This window comes from Mus musculus, chromosome 2, assembly GCF_000001635.26.
Source record: "Mus musculus strain C57BL/6J chromosome 2, GRCm38.p6 C57BL/6J".
Lineage (NCBI taxonomy): Eukaryota > Metazoa > Chordata > Mammalia > Rodentia > Muridae > Mus > Mus musculus.
In genome coordinates this window covers 38,738,025-38,757,230 of record NC_000068.7, presented here as the reverse complement: position 1 = coordinate 38,757,230, position 19,206 = coordinate 38,738,025, and the positions used below count along the sequence as shown (strand labels likewise).

The 19,206-nt window shown below is 41.4% G+C and overlaps 1 protein-coding gene across 4 annotated transcripts in view; it reads left to right on the top strand.

Moving 5' to 3' along the window:
• Nr6a1 (nuclear receptor subfamily 6, group A, member 1) overlaps positions 1-19,206 on the top strand; it is a 203,093-nt gene that overhangs the window by 169,231 nt on the left and 14,656 nt on the right. For 2 of the 4 annotated variants that reach the window (XM_011239025.3, NM_001159549.1), the window contains 4 exons: positions 8,340-8,395; positions 14,270-14,424; positions 16,627-16,851; positions 18,090-18,344. In XM_011239025.3, coding sequence (XP_011237327.1) covers positions 8,340-8,395; positions 14,270-14,424; positions 16,627-16,851; positions 18,090-18,344 — 691 coding nt within the window. Of the gene's footprint in view, positions 1-8,339; positions 8,396-14,269; positions 14,425-16,623; positions 16,852-18,089; positions 18,345-19,206 lie in introns of all 4 variants that reach the window. The other 2 variants (NM_010264.4, NM_001159548.1) reach the window with 1 other exon arrangement.

Sequence of the window (19,206 nt, the reverse complement as noted above, 5' to 3'; positions counted from 1 at the left end):
CTTGGAAAACAGTGTTTTAACTACATTTTGTAATGGTAAGGACAAAACAATTGTATACAAACAAAGCACTCAGGTTTGTAAAATTGTTTCTCTCAAGGTTGTATGTAAGGAATTCTGTCTCTAATTGAATAGTTGGCCAAGCAAATAAATACACTATTTGAGAAAGAGTCTTCAATCAAGAAAGGCTAGAATGAAAATTTGGGTTAGAATCAGTGGTATCAATATGGGTGTGATGGCTGGGTGGATGGATCATTAGGTAAGTAGGTAGGTAGGTAGGTAGGTAGGTAGGTAGGTAGGTAGGTGGAGTGGGTGAGTACACATACATGTATTTCTAAACTCTAACCACTGTATGAGGCTACACTGCACACACACACACACATGCTTGCGCGCACGCGCGCGCACACACACACACACACACACACAGAGGGGTGTGGGGGTGGGGAGAGCAAGCAAGAGCACCCAGATCTTGTTTTAAGTGTCAGTAAAAAGAATGATGTCTCCATGGAAAACTAGTTGGATGCAGGGCTAGAACAAGAAAAATAAAACCCTGGAGAGTTTTAGAGTGCCTAAAAATAGGAGGAGCTTGGAGAGATAATGTGGTGGGGAGCCTGAAGAAATGGCTCAGTGGTTAAGAGCATTTGCTGCTTTTGCAGAGGCCCAGAGTCTGGATGCCGGCACTCATGTCAGGCAGCTCACAGTCACCTTTCAGTCCGTCTCTGGGAGATTCAGGACCCCTTTCTGACCTCCACAGGAACCCACATACACATAATAAATAAGAAAGAAAGAAAGACAGACAGTATGTGGGATTGTGTGAGTGAGCACACAGGGCACAGTGAAAGGGTACAGAACTCAGCCTGGGAGCTTCCAGGAATCACAGTGGTTCTAACTTGATAACAGAATATCTTTAGATTTGTCTGTAGGCTCAGGAATAAGCATGTGCGTGCTCATACTAATAGAAATAACTAGGGGCTGGCAAGATGGCTCAGTAGGTAAGAGCACTGACTGCTCTTCCGAAGGTCCTGAGTTCAAATCCCAGCAACCACATGATGACTTACAACCAGCCATAATTAGATTGGATGCCCTCTTCTGGTGCATCTGAAGACAGCTACAGTGTACTTATTTATAATAATAAATCTTTAAAAAGAAAGAGGGGGGGGAGAGGGAGGGAGGGAGGGAGAGAGAGAGAGAGAGAGAGAGAGAGAGAGAGAGAGAGAGAGAGAGACATGAACTAATTGAATGAACACAAGTGACCATTCTTCTTTGTGAAAGAATTCCAGTATCCATGATAGAAATACTAGTCACTATTAGACATACAACACAATAGTTCTAACTTGCAGCCAAATCCATTGAATGGAGTCCCAACAGAAATGAGCATTGGTTTGAACAAAAGTAAAGGCCATGGAGTGGTGCTGTTTACTGGCTTGCTCACAGCTTACTCTTCACGGCTTGCTTCATGGCTACTTTTTTATGAAACCCAGAACCATCTACCCAGGCATGTCCTCATGCACAATGAAGGCTGGGCCCTCTCTCTCTCAGTCACTGATTAAGAAAATGCTATATGCAGGGCAGTGGTGGCACATGCCTTTGCTTCCAGCACTTGTTTTTTGAGGCAGGGTTTCTCTGTGCAGTCCTGGCTGTCCTGGAACTCACTCTGTAGACCAGTCTGGCCTCGAAGTAACATTGTTGATTTTTAAAGCAAGTAGGTGGTTTATTTTATGGATTAGTCTTCAATTTGGATTTGTTAGTTCCTTCACCATTAGATTCAGGTTACATATTTTGGGCAGGAATGTCATATAAGTGATGCTACATCCTTAGTAGTGTATATCAAAGATAACGAACGCATTTGATATACTTGTTGTACAATCCTGGTATTAACCTGAATCAGTAGAGTGAAATGATGTCACTTTTATAAAGAGCTCTGTAGATGAAGATGCCTGTTTATGGTAAGAAATAAGGGTTGGAAATCTCCCAGGAAACAGATCACAAAGAATCTTAACAATCTGACAAGCTCAGACGTAGCCCCTAGACTAGAGAAAGCCACCAACAGGTTTTGAACAGGGATTTGGTTTTGTCTTCATGTGTTTGCATTTTCTGGTTGAGGAATGACAGATAAGTGAGGTCCAGTGTAGGAAAAGTGTGCATGCTGCTTCTGGGCAGATAAAGAAATGATGCAGCTCTGTTGTCATAGGCTAGGACTGGGACCTCAGGAGAGGCTCTCCTGTAACATTGAATTCTGTGTACTGGTCCTATTGGAAGTTCAGGGTTAGCCTCAGCTACAGTTAGTTTGAGGCAAGTTTGGGCTACATTAGACCCTGTCCCAACAAACTATAAAGAAAAAAATAATAAAATAAATGAGAATAAGCAGTTCAGAATTAGACCTAGATTGAAGTTCCAGCTGTCATTCTTCCTTGTGCAACTCTGAGCAGGTGTCTACCTGGTTACCTTATCTGAGAAATGCATGGGGAATTGTGAAGATCTAATGAAATATTGTCTGACAATGTATTATAAGCTTTGAAATGGGTTTTATTTTAACAAAGGCATAAGGCATTTTCATGCTATCTTGACAAATTTACCATCTCTGATTAATGGGTAGTATTGTTAACTTTATATTCTTTAAACCAGCTTTAAATCAGCTTTTTTTTTTTTTTTTTTTTTTGAGGAGGATGGTATTCAAGACAGGATTTCTGTATGTAGTCTTGGCTTTCCTTGAACTCACTCTTTAGACAAGGCTAGCCTTTAACTTAGAGATCTGACTGCTTCTGCCTCCTGAGTGCTTGGAATAAAGGCATGAGCCACTACAACTGAGTATTTTAATACACAATAAAGTAAATGTATAGTTAAGAGTTTATATACCATCTAAAAGTCTATTTTTTGTTTGTTTTTGTTTTTTGTTTTTTGTTTTTCAAGACAAGGTTTTTCTGTGTAGCCCTGGCTGTCCTGGAACTCACTTTGTAGACCAGGCTGGCCTCAAACTCAGAAATCTGCCTGCCTCTACCTCTCAAGTGCTGGAATTAAAGGTGTGCACCACCACTGCATGGCTCTAAAAGTCTTTAATTTCTACTATATAAGACACTTGTAGTATAGGAAATAAAACTAGGGCTGATTCTGCTGTTGAGTTTCTATATCTCTGTTGCTTCATTTCTCTGAGTGTCAGTGAGAGTGGACTAATTTTGGGTTTTGCTCAAGACAATAGTATTTTAACACATAGTATGTGCACTTTTTAAGGCCTGAGATGAGTGGTCCTTCAAACAAGAGTACAGTTTACAAAGTTCTTCCTCATCTTCAGACAGTGAGTGTGAGATCTCTTCTGAAGTATGTCCCCAGTTTATTTGGTTGGTTGGTTGGTTGAGTGTTTTTGGTTTTTTGAGACAGGGTTTCTCTGTGTAGCCCTGGCTGTCCTGGAACTCACTGGCTGGGGCCTCGAACTCAGAAATCTGCCTGTCTCTGCCTCCCAAGTACTGGGATTTAAGGTGTGCGCCACCACTGCCCGGCATGTCCCCAGTTTTATCTGCCAGTGATAAGCCTTCCTTCTGTAACTGGGAGTTAAAGGTAAATAAAACATGTGAGATGTCATTATTGAAATTGGGAGTGTTTCAGTATTGCCATTGACCCTGAAAGATGAGGAAAGTATTTAAAGATTTTTAAAATTTGAAGTTAGGTTGAAAGAAGGGTTTAGGACAACAGTTAGTGTACATTTATTTTCAATATAGGCTATGTATGTTTTCCAAATTCAGTAGAATATGGTATCCCTTATACAGATGACAGTATTATTACTCTTGCAAAGTTGAAAAAGGAATCTTGGTTTACTTAACCTCTGTGTCCATAGTAAAGAGATGGGAGAAGGAATAGTTTACTATGAGCCTACTTTATCTACCAGCTTTTAGCCACAGTTTTTAGTCACACTGTTAGTGATATAAGATGACAAGAACCAATATGCTCTTTGCTGTTGATAACCTAGATTCAGAGGAATGAAGAAATTTGACCATAATTATACAGAGCAGGTAGGATTTAGATCCATACTCGTCTGTTCAGAAGTATATAATTTTTTAGCACACCGAGAATGTTTACTTGAAAGAAAATGCAACTCCTGTTAGCCTTTCATTAATACAGAAACTGTCATATTTGAAGCTATCACCTTTTGAGGCAACACCCCAACCCCAAGGTTATAGCCAGACTTGGTTCCATGGCGTGTTAGTTTACCCTTGTTGGTGTTACTACTGCTTTTTTCAAGCCCTCATCACAGTTTTTCAGAAGTGCTGCTCTGGACCATATCACTCCCCTGCATTGCTGCCTATCTCCAGCCCCATCAGCTATAATCCACAAGGCCTGACAGCCTTGACTTCTTAGGATCTGCCGTACTTGGTCTCTCTGGCCTCATTACTCACTATTTTTCCCACATATAACTAACTCATCCTCCCTGAATGCTTTCTCCTGATTTAACCATTTGGAAGTTCCCAGAATGAATAGGCTTTGAGCCTTTTAGTGTCTCTCTCTCTCTTTCCTCTCTCTCTCTCTCTCTCTCTCTCTCTCTCTCTCTCTCTCTCTCTCTCTCTCCTTTCTCTCTCTCTTCTCTCTTCTCTCTCTCTCCCTCCCTCCAGGATGTACCCGTGGCTATCCTGGAGCTCACTTTGTAGACCAGGTTGGCCTCAAACTCCTAGAGTTCTACCCGTCTCTGCCTCCCAAGTGCTGGGATTAAGGGAGAACACCAATACCTCCTGTCGAGCCTTTCAGGTCACTCTTTATTGAAATTGAAGCAATCTTTTTCTACCTTCCTAAATCCTCCTGTAAGATTCACTTCAAAAGCTGTCTTTTTCTGAAGCCTTTTTCTGTGTTGTGCCCCCCATATTAAGACCTTCATGGGCTGGAGAGATGGCTCAGTGGTTAAGAGCACTGACTGCTCTTCTAGAGGTCCTGAGTTCAATTCCCAGCAACCACATGGTGATTTACAACCATCTGTAATGAGATCTGATGCCCTCTTCTGGTGTATTTGAAAACAGCTACAGTGTATTCATATAAATAAAATAAATGAATTTTAAAAAAAAAGAACCTTCATTAATAATGATGCAAGGCATAGTGATCCATGTCATGCCTATAATGCCAGCACATAGGAGGAGATGACAAAAGGGAGTTCTAGCTCAGCCTCCACCAGAGTTCACACTCACTATATATAAGATGTTCTTCTTTAATCCCAGCACTTGGGAGGCAGAGACAGGCAGATCTCTAGAAGTTCGGGGTCAACCTGGTCTACAAAGCAAGCCTGTCTGTGTTACAATAAGACTATCTTCAATTTTTAATTAATTGATTGATTGATTGATTGATTGATTAATAAAAAAACAAAACAATGATAAAAATAGTAATAGTGGTTGTTGATATTGTTTTGTTTTGTTTTGTTTTGTCTGAAGCTCTGGTCCCAGGGTATCTAGCACCCTTTGCTAGCCTCCCTGAGCATCAGGTACACTCGGTGCACAGACATACATGCAAGCAAAACCCCTACATGCATAAAACAAACTGTACTGGCCAGTTTTGTGTCAACTTGACACAGCTGGAGTTATCACAGAAAAAGGAGCTCCAGTTGGGGAAGTGCCTCCATGAGATCCAGCTGTGGGGCATTTTCTCAATTAGTGATCAAGGAGGAAGGGTCCCTTGTGGGTGGGACCATCTCTGGGCTGGTAGTCTTGAGTTCTATAAGAGAGCAGGCTGAACAAGCCAGGGGAAGCAAGCCCAGTAAGTAACATCCCTCCATGGCCTCTGCATCAGCTCCTGCTTCCTGACCTGCTTGAGTTCCAGTCCTGACTTCCTTTGGTGATGAACAGCAGTGTGGAAGTGTAAGCTGAATAAACCCTTTCCTCCCCAATTTGCTTCTTGGTCATGATTTTTGTGCAGGAATAGAAACTCTGACTAAGACAAATTGGTACCAGCATAGTGGGGTATTCCTGTGACAACCTGACCATGTTTTGGGGAGGACTGTGGAAGGACTTTGGAACTTTGGGCTTGAAGATCCATTTGTTGTTAAGAGCTCTGTCGAAGTTGTGTATGAGCTTGGAAGATAATGTTGAGAACAGTGCAGAAGATGGAGGTCTGGCTTGTGAAATTTCAGAGGGAAAATTAAGGACTCTTTTGAGGGCCATTGCTGTTTTGATTGGTAAGATTCTGTGGTTCTGGTTAGCTGGGGCTGAAGAATCAGCTGTGATTAACAAGATACCAGAACTACTAAAGTGAAACTTTTGCATTACTGGGACTATTGATGCTGGTTAGCTGGAGCTAAGAAATTAGCGGTGATTAAGAAGAGACCAGCATCACTGAGGTGACACCTTCTGGGAAGTGTTTTCTGAGAGCACAAGGAGGTTGTGTTCCAGAGATAGCCATGGTTGTACCTTGTGCTGTGGCTGGACTTGGTAATGTGTAAAAGTCACTCAGATGATACTGGTTTTGAAGGCATGAAGGGGCCATGCAGAGCAGCTGAGGCTCAGCACTGTGAGAGGCCATGGAAGGCCATTGGTGAAGGTGCAGCCTCAGTTGCAATTGATGGCCCAGGACTAAAGGGGTCATGCAGTGTTTTGGAGATGCCAGGACCATGAATGACCACCAAGAACAGCAGCAGCAGTGGAGTACAGGCATCTGGAGCCTAGAGGAAAAGCTGTGTGCTACAATGGACAGGGCTGGAGAAGTGACCCAAGCCCTAGGAGGGGCCCAGAAGATCGTGAGTTGGAGTCCAGACATTGGATAGTTGGAGTTTAATTTTTGCTTTTGATTGTGACTGTGCCCTGATATTTTTTACCTCTTGAAGGAAGAAACTATTTTAGTGGAGCCCACAGTTAAGAGACTTTGAATTTTAAAAGACTTTGGATTTTAAAAGAGATAGATATTTTAAAGAGATAGAAATTTTAAGAATATGTGAAGACTGTGGGACGTTTAAAGTTATTTAGACCTTGGGGATGAATAAGAATGTAAGGGTTGAGGCTTACTAGTGATATGTTTGTGTGTAAAGTTGACAAGGGGTCAATTGTACTGGCTAGTTTTGTGCCAACTTGACACAGCTGGAGTTATTACAGAGAAAGGAACTTCAGTTGAGGAAATGCCTCCATGAGATCCAAATGTAAGGCATTTTCTCAACTAGTGATCAAAGAGGAAAGGCCCCTTGTGGGTGGGACCATCTCTGGGCTGGTAGTCTTGGTTCTATAAGAGAGCAGGCTGAGCAAGCCAGGAGAAGCAACCAGTAAAGAACATCCCTCCATGGCCTCTGCATCAGCTCCTGCTTGCGTTCTAGTCCTGACTTCCTTGGTAATGAACAGCAGTATGGAAGTGTAAGCGGAATAAACCCTTTCCTCCTCAATTTGCTTCTTGGTCATGATGTTTGTGCAGGAATAGAAACCCTGACTGAGACACAATAACAATAACCCCCCCCCCCCATCTAAGTATCATTTGGGGGCTGGTTAAAATGGCTCAGTAGTTAAGAGCATGGGCTGCTCTTGCAGAGGACCCAGATAACCTTGGTGGGCAGTCAGGCATGCATACATACATACATGTGTGTGTGTGTGTGTGTGTGTGTGTGTGTGTGTGTGTAAGTTCCTTCAGCTTCAACATCCTGCTTTTGTAAGGAGAAATTAGTGAGGCCAATGTTCCAGTTTATAAAAACAAAAAATCAAAAGCCATGTTCTCCAGGGTTGGGTGTCTATCTGGATCCAGAGTGCTTCTTAGCACGTATGAACTGCTGGGTTCAAGTCCCAGAAACACAACAAGATAAAATAAATAAATAAAACCAAAAACCTTGTCCTAATCCTTTAAATTAAACTTAGGAAGAGAATGAAATATATTTTTATATTAAAATGCAGGTGTTGTTCACTTCTCCCAATAAAACTCCCACTAAAATAACCTTCAGTCTTGAGATGTGCCATATTCTGGAGGGATATTTGTAACTGGGACTTGTTAACAATGTCACCATTTTTGCTGAATATCTTGAATGTGTACAGTATGTATCTAGTGCCTTGGAGACCCAAAAGTATCTGCTGCTTATGGGGCAACTTACAGAAATAAAGTATAATATGGGTCCAGAAAAACCTGAGTTTTAATCATAGTTTCACTACTTATTACATTTTACTTTTAGCCTGGTAAGTTTTTGTGTATGTATATGTGGTTGTTTGTTTGTTTGTTTGTTTGTTTGTTTTGAAACAAGGTCTAACTATGTGGCTCGGGCTGTCCTGGAATTCACTATGTAGACTGGCCTAGAAGGCACAGAGATCTGCCTGCCTCTAGTCTACTGAGAACTGGAACAGATAAGTTTTCATTTTGTTCATAAACAACTTTTGAGTGTGCTTCTAACTGTCTACATTTCCTTCTAGCTATCAGAGAAGATGGCATGCCTGGAGGCCGGAACAAGAGCATTGGACCAGTCCAGGTGAGTCCTATACCCACTTTCTTAGTGTGGTTTAGAAACGTGGTAATGTGGCTCCCCAGGCCGTTTACCTTGATCTTCTTCTCTGCCATCTTTGCTTTTACTTCTGTAAAAACTGCTTTTATAATCTGAATGTGAAAACACTTTTAAAGTCTTTTTATTTTTTAGTAACGTGCATTGGTGTTTTGCCTGCAAGCATATCTGGGTGAGGGTGCCAGGTTTTGTAATTACACACAGAGCTGCTATTTGGGTGCTGGGAATTGTACCTGAGACCTCTGAAAGAGCATTCAGTGCTCATAACTGCAGAGCCATTTCTCCGTCCCCCACTTTTAAGTGTTGGAGTTAATAGATTCAAGCTCTTATGATCCCTCAATCCTTCCTAAAATGTCATAGACAGTTCTGATTCTAAACCATACAAAAAGTTATTCTCCTACTTTGATCCATTACTTAAAGTTATAGGTAATTTAGCCTGCCAGAAATCAGCAAAAATCACCTTGTTGTTAATGTTCTTAGTAGTAAAATAGGAATAATAATATTCCACTCTGTCCCATAGGTATCTACCAGGTTCCTATCTGCTGATCTATATACTGTGGGCTAGTCTAATGAGAGAGTCAGTAGATAGATACCAGGGAACAATGAGAGCTAAAAGAAGATGCCTGGGGAAGCTTCCTTTCTTTTGGAGGCTGGAAACACTCGGGAAATGAATCTTTATGATGCTTTTGACCTGATCCTTGAAGGGAAAGGAAGAAGTAGTTGTGTTAAGAAGCTAAGCAAGGTTTATCAAAGCTAGAGAGAATGGACTGAAATGACCCACAGACAGATCCTTACAGAATCACAGAGGTATTCAATGAAGCTGGAGCATTGGGCACATGTCATAGAGTGGCAGCAAATGAGGCAGAGTCCTTGAACTTCAATCAGTTCTCTAAAGAGTGACCTCAGCTGTCTTTACCACACCTCCTAAGTAAAACGTTCATGGGAACAGCCTCTACTTCCTGTTCTTCCTTGCTCACAGAAGAGCCTCATGAGTTAAGGGAATTGGACATCTTTTATGACGTACCCATCAAATGAATCCCCAAGCTTGTGAAGAGCTGGGATCAGTTTTGTGAATTTTTGTTATGTGCCAAGAAGCAGTTGCTTTTGCAAATAAGGGAGAGTGTCATATAGAGATGAATAAATACTTACAGGGATGGTTTTAAGTGGATTTGCAGAGAGACATACACGTATTCAAAGAGATACAGGTAATAGTTTGAAGTAGGACAATGAGCACAAATCAGAAAGGAGGAGGAAAGAGAACCAAGAGATAGTTCATAAGAAAGTTAGTAGAATTTCTCCAGTTAAATAAAGATAAACAAATAGAAGACAAGAATCTAGAACTATGTTACTGATATATGGGAAATTTCCTGCTGTGGGAATACACAGTATGTACTAAAACCAGGGTGTGCATATTTGTATGTAAAATTCCTACTTTACTGTTTTGATTTATTTAATCAAGTGTTTTATGCCTGTTATTTATCTCTTGAAAATTAATCTAATTTAGTCTATACTAAAAACGTGCTTGCTTGTGTGTGTGTGTGTGTGTGTGTGTGTGTTACATGTATGAGGGGGTGCTGTCATCCACATAGGCGTCTGTGGAGGGCAGGAGGACACAGGTTGAGTTTGACATGTCTTTATTTGCTTCACTGCCTTATTTTTGAGACAAGGTCTTTCGCTAAACCTCGAGCTTGCTATTGCTGCTACACTGCCTGACCAGAGCCCAGGCATGAACCTCCGCGAAGATTATAGGCACATCACTACACCTGGCTTTTCTGTGGGTATTGGGGATCTGAATTTATACCCTCTTACTTGCACAGCAAACACTTTACTCATTGAGCTCTCTTAATTTTTAATATTAGTGTCTTTAACTCTGTGTCCAGTAGACTGGAGATTTTTCATCTTGCATGACTAAAAACTCTGCTTGTTGAATTCACCATTCTTTCAGATGCTGGCTCTTCTGGTTGCACAGGCTGCCTGTCAATGGTTGATTGTTGGCTACACAGGAGCTTGGTCATAGTCCTGCTTCTTGCTTTTGTTGCCTGGGCTTTTGATGCCTTTTATTTTATTTTACTTTATTTTATTTTATATATGAGCACTCTGCTGCATATACATCCTCCTGCCTGAAATGGGCATCAGATCTCCCTATAGATGGTTGTGAGCCACCATGTGATTGCTGAGAATTGAACTCAGGATCTCTGGAAGAGCAGTTAGTGCTGTTAACCACTGAGCCATCTCAGCAGCCCCCTGGGCTTTTATTGTCTTATCTATGAAATTGTTCCCAAGACCCACCTTAAAAGGTTTTTCTTCTGTTTTCCTCCTGGAATTTTACAGTTTTAGATCTTACATTTAATAAACTTTGAGTTGATTTTTGTGTGTAGTATGAGACAAGAGGTCTCTCTTTTTCCTTCTTTACTCCTGCCTGTATACATGTTTGCCTAGCACCGTTAGTTGAAGAGATTATTCTTTCCCTACTGTGTAGTCCTGTGCCTTTGTTGAATATCATTTGACCATATACTTCTGAGTGTAGTTTATTAAAGTGTAAATCTGTACCACCATGTTTTCATTACTGTAGCTCTGAAGTATGCTTTAAAACCAGAAGTATGTAGCTGCATTATTCTTTCTTATGAGTATCCTGGCAGCTTGGAGTCTTTTTGGTTGCATATGGATTTTAGGATGCTTTTTAAATTTTAGAATTAAGTTGTCTAGTCCACAAATATGTTTGTGTGTAATTTGTGACTGACACTTTATGCGTTTCACTGTATAGGTCTTTTATCCTTTTATAACTTTGTTACATTTGTATGCTATTTTATGTGGAATTATTTTCTTAACATTTTCTTTAGAATGTTTATTTGATAGCATATGACAAAAGAATTGGTGTATGTTAATTGTATTTTACAGCATTGTTGAATTCGTGGATTAGATCTGACAGTTTTATAGGATCTTAAGAGTTTTCTATTTCATGTCCTGTATGAACACAGATAATTAACTTCTTTCTTCTTAGCTTCCTTGCATTTCTTTCTATTATTTAATTGCTCAGGCTGGGATTTCTAATGCTCCCTTGAATAAGAAGACTGAGGTGGGCACCTTTATTCTGCTCTTGAATTTAGAGGAAAATCTCTCAGTATTCAACATCTGACACTAGCTTTGGGTCTTTCATACCTGACCATTATTCATTCTTTTCATATTTAGGTGTAATAGATCATCTACTGGGGAAAATTCTTAAGTATTTTCGCAATGAAAAAAAAAAATACTCTAGTATAGTTGTAACCCCTTTGGGAGGGTTGAACCACCCTTTCATAGGTATCACCTAAGACCATTAGAAAACACAGATATTTACATTATAACTTATAATAGTAGAAAAGTTACATTTATAAAGTAGCAGCAAAAAATAATGTTATGGTTGGGGTCACCACAACATGAGGATCTATATTAAAGACTCACAGTTCTAGTAGCACCTAATGCATTCTTAGTGCTGTGTAAGTCTTTTGCTCTGCCAGGGGACAGACACTCAGGCCATAGAAGTGTAAACCTTTCCTTTCAGAACTGAGACACCAACGCTCAGAAAAGCCAATTCATTTGCTGCTGTGTTTGGGTTTTTTATACTGGACATATTGTTTTGTTTTGTTTTGTTTTCCCTATTTATTGATGTATTAGAGCTGTAAGTTCTCAATTGGGTCTACTTGCCTCGCCTTCTGAGTGCTGGGGTTAAAATAAAAGTATGTGCATGTGCCCAGCTTGTGTTTAGCTATTCTTATTAAAGGAGAGATGGGTTTTTATTTTATTGAAAAAATATTTTGTGTCATATTTTATAAATTTTTCTTTGGCTAACTTCCAAGTCTATCCGACTTTGACCTGTACTTCTTTGCTCTAGTTCCAGTGTGATAGCCATGAGCTACAGAAGAGTAATACTGCCTCTTTTGCAGGCAGATAAAGTGAAACACAGAGAGCTTGTGGGACTTGACTTGCCCAGAAGCATCTAGCTGGGAAAAACAAATGAAACCTGAACCAGGTTAAGCTTTCCCAACAAGTTCTCTCCCTCATGTTGTCAGTGTATCTGTGATTGCCCACAGTCCTGTCCCATGGGGTTCCTGGGGAGAGATGGTCCAACCCCCAGCTGGAGTAAACTGCCTTCATGTGTTGGCTCTTTTTACGCAGCCAGCCTTTATTTCATGCCCTTCAAACTCTGTTCTTGCTGTCCCCACCATTAGTCAGGCTGCAGTGATTTCAGAGTACTAAGGACCCCGAAAAGAAAAGCTGGAGTTTGTTTTTTATGTATTTATGACCTAATTTTTATACACGATTACTCCATTTCAGTGTATACACCAAACAATTTCTAGACCAACCCCTTTGTTTATCTACTAGTTAAATCCTTCTGCCCTGTAGTGTCATTAGCATTCGGTTCTTGAATAAAAGCTTTCATTATTATTATCGTGTATATTTTTACACGTGTGAGCCCATGCATGCTCATATGTGTGATGTATGCCTTTATTTGGGTTCTAGGAGTCGAACTCGAGTCCTCAGACCTGCAGAGCAAACATCTTTACCTGCTGAGCCATCTGACTGGCCCTGCTAGCTTAGACTTCTAAAAGCTTCTGTTTATGATTAGAACAGTTAAGGGTTTTCTCAGAGACTACTAGAGCAAATTAATATGCAAGTTTGAGCCAGACAGGCCTGGGAGAAAATGGCCTTTGAGGTTTCCATAGAAACAACATATAGAAATTCCTCTGGCGGCTCTTCCTTAGTACTTTGCTGTGTTGACTGTGACCAGTTAGGCCTCAGCCCTAGGATAGAAACTGTATCAAAGGTAATTTGTTCTCTATAGAGTACTGGACTAATTACTAACATATTTCTATTCCTTCCGCATACTCCTGACCCACATCTACACACACAGTATGACTTAATGCAAGCTGTGGTTTCCTCAAGTTTTATTTAATAGACTTGGGGAGATCTTTCTTTTAAAAATTCTATATGAAAGTTCATACCAGTATTTAACAAATAAACATTTACTTACTCAATATTCACTTATTGAGTACTTCTTCTTTTCTAGGTCCTGTTTTGGTCTTAAGTATTACAGAGGATGTTTTTTGTGATACCTTACTCTTAAGTGTTCTATAATTGTGACAGCCCAGTATGGTGGCACACATCTATAGTCTGAACTACTTGGAAGACTAAAGTAGAAGGACTGCTTGAATCTAGAAATTTGGGACCAGCCTGGGGCACTGTAACAAGACCCTCTTTCAAAAGAAAAATCAACCCCAAAAAGATAATATTGTAACTCTAAATGCTTCCATAGTTGTTACTCTGGCTAGGCCCCTTTCTAAGTATCTGATTTGATTAATCCTCACAAGAATCAAATGAGGTAGGTAGAGCTTTTGTTCTGTCTACCAAACTGATGGAGGTACTTAGCCTCAGATAATTCAGTAACTTTCCCAAGGTTGTGCTACAAGTGGATTTGAACACAGGTCTGCCTCCAGAATTTATACCATTAACCACAATACTGTACTTCCTTTCTCAGAATCTACATAATTATGAGTGGGTAAATAACAGTAGATAATTTCACAAAGGAGGGAATACTTATTATTGGGTAGGGCAAGTAGGAGATTGTCACTGAAAAATGGAGTTTCAGTTAGAAAAGTGAAAACTCAAAAGTAGCTTGAAGGTAAAGTAAATGGTCAAGGGGAACATAATAGTAAACCATGGTTCTAGATTGTGCCCAGATATACCGGGCATATCCAAAGAAGTCTAAAGATTAACAGAGGCCTTGAGTATAAACTCTGACTCCTAAAGAGAGAACAGAAGGTATCTCTGGCACCAAAGCTAACGTGTATCCATTTCTTGCCAAAGATATCAGAAGAAGAAATTGAAAGAATCATGTCTGGACAGGAGTTTGAGGAAGAAGCCAATCACTGGAGCAACCATGGTGACAGCGACCACAGTTCCCCTGGGAACAGGGCTTCAGAGAGCAACCAGCCCTCACCAGGCTCCACACTATCATCCAGGTGAGCTAAAAGTAACCCCAGTATCATAATCTAGGTCCTATCCAGTGAGTCATCCTCCAAAGAACTGCTGGTAGAGCGCTCCTCTGACCGGCTGTCTCAGCCTTCATGCCCTAGGGCCCTCAGGCTCTTGGGGAACAGGATGGTGCAAGGCCAGGTCTTTAACAAATACCAAAACAAAACATCAGCCATCTCTTTTGCAGATTGCTAAGTGCTGCTTCTGTACATGCCCACTTCATTTAGTAGTAAAATTTCAATAGACGGTTGAACTGACTTGCTAGAGGTAGTGTTATTAGGGAATTCAAGATTAAAGCCTCTTGAGGCAGTCATGCTTTCTTAAGTTAGCTAATGGTTGTAAGTATAGCTTTGAGGTAACTTGGAAGGGCTCCTTTCCCCAGAAATCTTTCATATAAGACAAGAATTAACAGATATTTTCATGAAATGTCACAGAGTAGGGGACAAGAGAGATGACTCAAAAGTTAACAGCACTGGCTGCTCTTCCACTGGTTCTAAGTTCAATTCCCAGCAGCCATCTATAATGAGATCCAATGACCTCTCCAAGCATGCATACAAAACATGCAGACAGAGCACTCATATACGTAAATAAGTAAAATATCACAGAGTAGATAGAGCCTGTAGAGATAGCTCAGATGGTAAAGTGATTGATCTGCAATTGTGAGACCCTAAGTTCAATCCCTAGCACCCACATAAAAGCTAGGTGCTATGAGGAACAAATGGATTCTGTCTCCTCTCAGCACTAGAGAAACAGATAGGAGGATCACCGGGGCTAACTGGCAAGCTAACTTAGCTGAATCGATATGCTCCAGGTCCTGTTGATCCTGTGTCAAAAGCATAAGGTGAAGAGCGGTTGAGAAAGACACTTGATGTTAACTTCAGACCTACACACACGTGCACAAACACATACACAAATGATGAAAGGAAGAAATTCTCTTTTTAAAAACGGTCATTCCAGGACAGCCAGGGCTACATAGAGCCTGCCTTCAAACAAACAAATAAATAAATAAAAGTTTAAAAGGTCATATAGTTACTATTTACACTTTGTAAGCCTGGCCTAGGTTCCAGCTCCCCAACTCTACTTTAGTGACTTAAAAGCAGCATAGCACATACCCTATAAAAGCAATGAGTACAGCTTTTGTTCAAGTAAGACTTAATTCACCAAAAATCGGTCCTAGGCTAGATCTGACCTATAGGTGCAGTTTGCTAAACACGGTTATTGGAGATACATCCAGGAAAGCTAAATGATTTTTAAAATGTTAATTAACAATGGGCTGGTGAGGTGGTTCATCAGGTAAAGGCTCCTGCTGCCAAGCCTGACTACCTGAGATGACCCAGAACTCACATGGTTGGGTCCCAGTAGTTGTCCTCTCACGCATGCATTGTGGCATTCATTCACTCATGCATTCTTGGACATGTATATATACATATGTATAGATGTAATTTTTTACTGTTAATTGGGAACATGGTTGGGTTTCTCCAAAGGAGAGGAAGTGGGAAACAATCTTCTTCAGAGGCAACTAGAGCTTTTTATTCCATTCAGTTGTATCCCTCTTTTCTTTTTAATAGTTTAATAGGGACTTAGGGGCCTCAGGGTACATGCCATGCTAGATACTAGTTTAGGATTTTAGACTAATTAAGTCCACTTAGCCTGTCTTATGCTGTTGTTTTCCTAACAGTAAAATAACAATAAAAGCACACATTTTTATCATCATAGATTACTAGTATATACTAAAAACACTTCAAAGCTGGGCCTTGTGATGAAGATCTACTGTCCGAGCTATCAAGGTGGCTGAGGCTCATGGGCTTCAGAGTGAATTCAAGGTTAACCCTTCAACTTAGTGAGACCCTGTCTCAAAATATGTTAAAAGAGGGCTAGGATATAGCACAGTAGCAAAGCACCTGCCTAGCATTAGCAAGGTGCTAGGTGTGACATCAGTACAAAAACTTCATCCAATCCATAACTACTTAGTCCTATTCTGCTGGCCACATTGGTGAGCCCACACAGAATCCTTGTCTTGTGGGTGGAATTTAATAGCATAGACATGTATGTAACCTTTAATTCCTTCCCATTCCTTGATGATTCACAGACTTCATGACCAGAGAACAACTTATCTCCAAGTTATTTTCTTTGAGCACGTATTCAACCTGCAATGGCTTTTCCTGATGTGAAGTTTTTCTCTCCAGTAGGTCTGTGGAACTAAATGGATTCATGGCATTCAGGGATCAGTACATGGGGATGTCAGTGCCTCCACATTATCAATACATACCACACCTTTTTAGCTATTCTGGCCACTCACCACTTTTGCCCCCACAAGCTCGAAGCCTGGACCCTCAGTCCTACAGTCTGATTCATCAGCTGATGTCAGCCGAAGACCTGGAGCCATTGGGCACACCTATGTTGATTGAAGATGGGTGAGTTAATTCTGTCCTGTTTGGCCCATTACAGTTCCAAAATGTCCCTACCACGCATCGGTTGTATCCCAGCTTTGTCCTTCATGTTTCCTTAATCATATTTTCTCAGAGAATTCAGGTTACTTTTCAGTTCCTGTGAAATTGGGATAGCAGGGCCTATTTTCTCATTGGGTCTAGATAAACCAAGCCCTGGAATGTTTGCTCATGTGCCTTCTAGCACAAAATTAGGCTCTGTATCAGGCCTCGGGTTTTTAAATCATTCAAGCCCTAACTGGTTCTGACCTGTCAAACAGGTCAAACATGACCTAGCCAATAAGCCCTTGAGTAACCAATGGCACATGACTGACAGCCTCTGGTGTAGGCCTGAATATGTGGAAGAGATCTTAGTCTGCATTTAGTTCTACTTGAGTGTTGTGTAGTTAGCCATCTGGGCCACCCGTTGCTGTACCCAGTACTTCTTAGGTAGAAAACAAGTGTTGCTAGAATCTTAATCTAACGCCTCCAGAGGGTATCCTGAGATCCTAAGATAGGCTCCAGTTTCAGAAGAGGAGACTTAAATACCTACAGAAAGGGTCTCACAAAGCTTTTACGTTAGTGTATAAGGAAGAGGATGACGAGGGGACATGGACCTTGAGAAGAATGAAAATGAGGCTCAGAGACCCACCTTGGGCTAGAGAAATAGCTGGAAAGGCTGAGCAACTCTGGTTCCTGGACTGTCACCACTAGGGGGCACAGTGAGAACAGGAAAGGCTTCTGAACGCCTCTGTTCTCAGCATCTCCGCTGCCTCTGGCCCTAGGGCGTGTTTTTGGGTTTTGTTTCGTTTTTCCTGCATGTGTAGGTGTTGTTCCTTATACGGGGTATGCTCCAGACCCATCCCATTGAAGTTTACTTTGCCAAAATTAGAACAGGAATGAGTAAGAACTTCTTCTAAGGCCTGAAACAGTCAGAGAGCACCACCATTAAGAGTGATATTCCCTCATAATTCCAGAAGTTTCTAAGCCCCCTTCCCCCTCAGCAGCAGCTTCTCACCAGATCCTCTCATTGTGCCCTCTCCCCTCCCCCACCTCAGCTTTATCCTGGCCTCAACCCTACCCCTTTATAAGAAGTTGAGTGAAAATGGAAATCTGTGGTCAAGGGCAAGAGGCCTACTACCAAGGAATCCTTCTCTTGTCTCTAAAATCTCTCTAGTCTCACTCTCTGGCTGATGGAAATGACTCTGTCCTGTCCCTGCCCCCAGGTATGCTGTGACACAGGCAGAACTGTTTGCTCTGCTTTGCCGCCTGGCCGACGAGTTGCTCTTTAGGCAGATTGCCTGGATCAAGAAGCTGCCTTTCTTCTGCGAGCTCTCAATCAAGGATTACACGTGCCTCTTGAGCTCTACGTGGCAGGAGTTAATCCTGCTCTCCTCCCTCACAGTGTACAGCAAGCAGATCTTTGGGGAGCTGGCTGATGTCACAGCCAAGTACTCACCCTCTGATGAAGAACTCCACAGGTGAGAGCGCTGAACTGGGGAGGCGATCTGGACTAAGCAAGCCCCCATCCTCCTTGTGAGGCAAGGCTGCCTAGCCTCCGAGGAGGAGCATTGAGTCCCGCAGCCCTAAACTGTAACCCTTACCCTGGCACATACTAGCTTTGTGTGGTCAGCCCGTCTCAGGCTCTAAATGGATAGACTAGGTGGAACAGTAAATCCCTCTCCCACAAAGCGAGGATGGCGAGTAAGCGCCATGCAGTCAGACAGGCAGAGTGCTAAGCTGTTGCTTTAAATGTTTATCTAGATTGGTAGGATGGTATATCTGGGAAAAACAAAAATCTAACTTGTAACCTTAAGGGACTTGGGCATTATCTTGGTGTCAACTGAGGCAGCTTTGTATTACTGACTCCCTCTCACAGCTTGTGGTAGCACAGGTGCCTTTGCACTTGTTTAGGATGAGGAAGCTGAAGTTCATAGAATCCAGCCATTAAGCCTTTTAGATTTCAGTCTACAGCGGGCCTTGAGCTTGTCCCACAGCCTTGCATCCCCACCCCCTACAGCCTGCCTGGCTGCTTAGGCTCTGTTGTGGTCCCTGAGGTGCAGTGAGATATTGAAAACAGGACTGAGCCAAGCAGACTCGTGGCTGTTGTAAGGTTCTCTTCAAGCTGACCAACATCCTTTAATGCTTTCTCTAGAACAGCTCTTTTCCTCCATGCTATTTCCATAACCTTATACACTTTCTTTGAAGATCTAGGGCAGATGAGACCCTTGATTTCTGATCCCCAAATTAAGACAAGTACCTTTTTCAATAATTTCTCTGGTTTATTTATTCATATGAAATGCTTTACATAGTTTAATTCACATTTAAATACCACCACCTTTT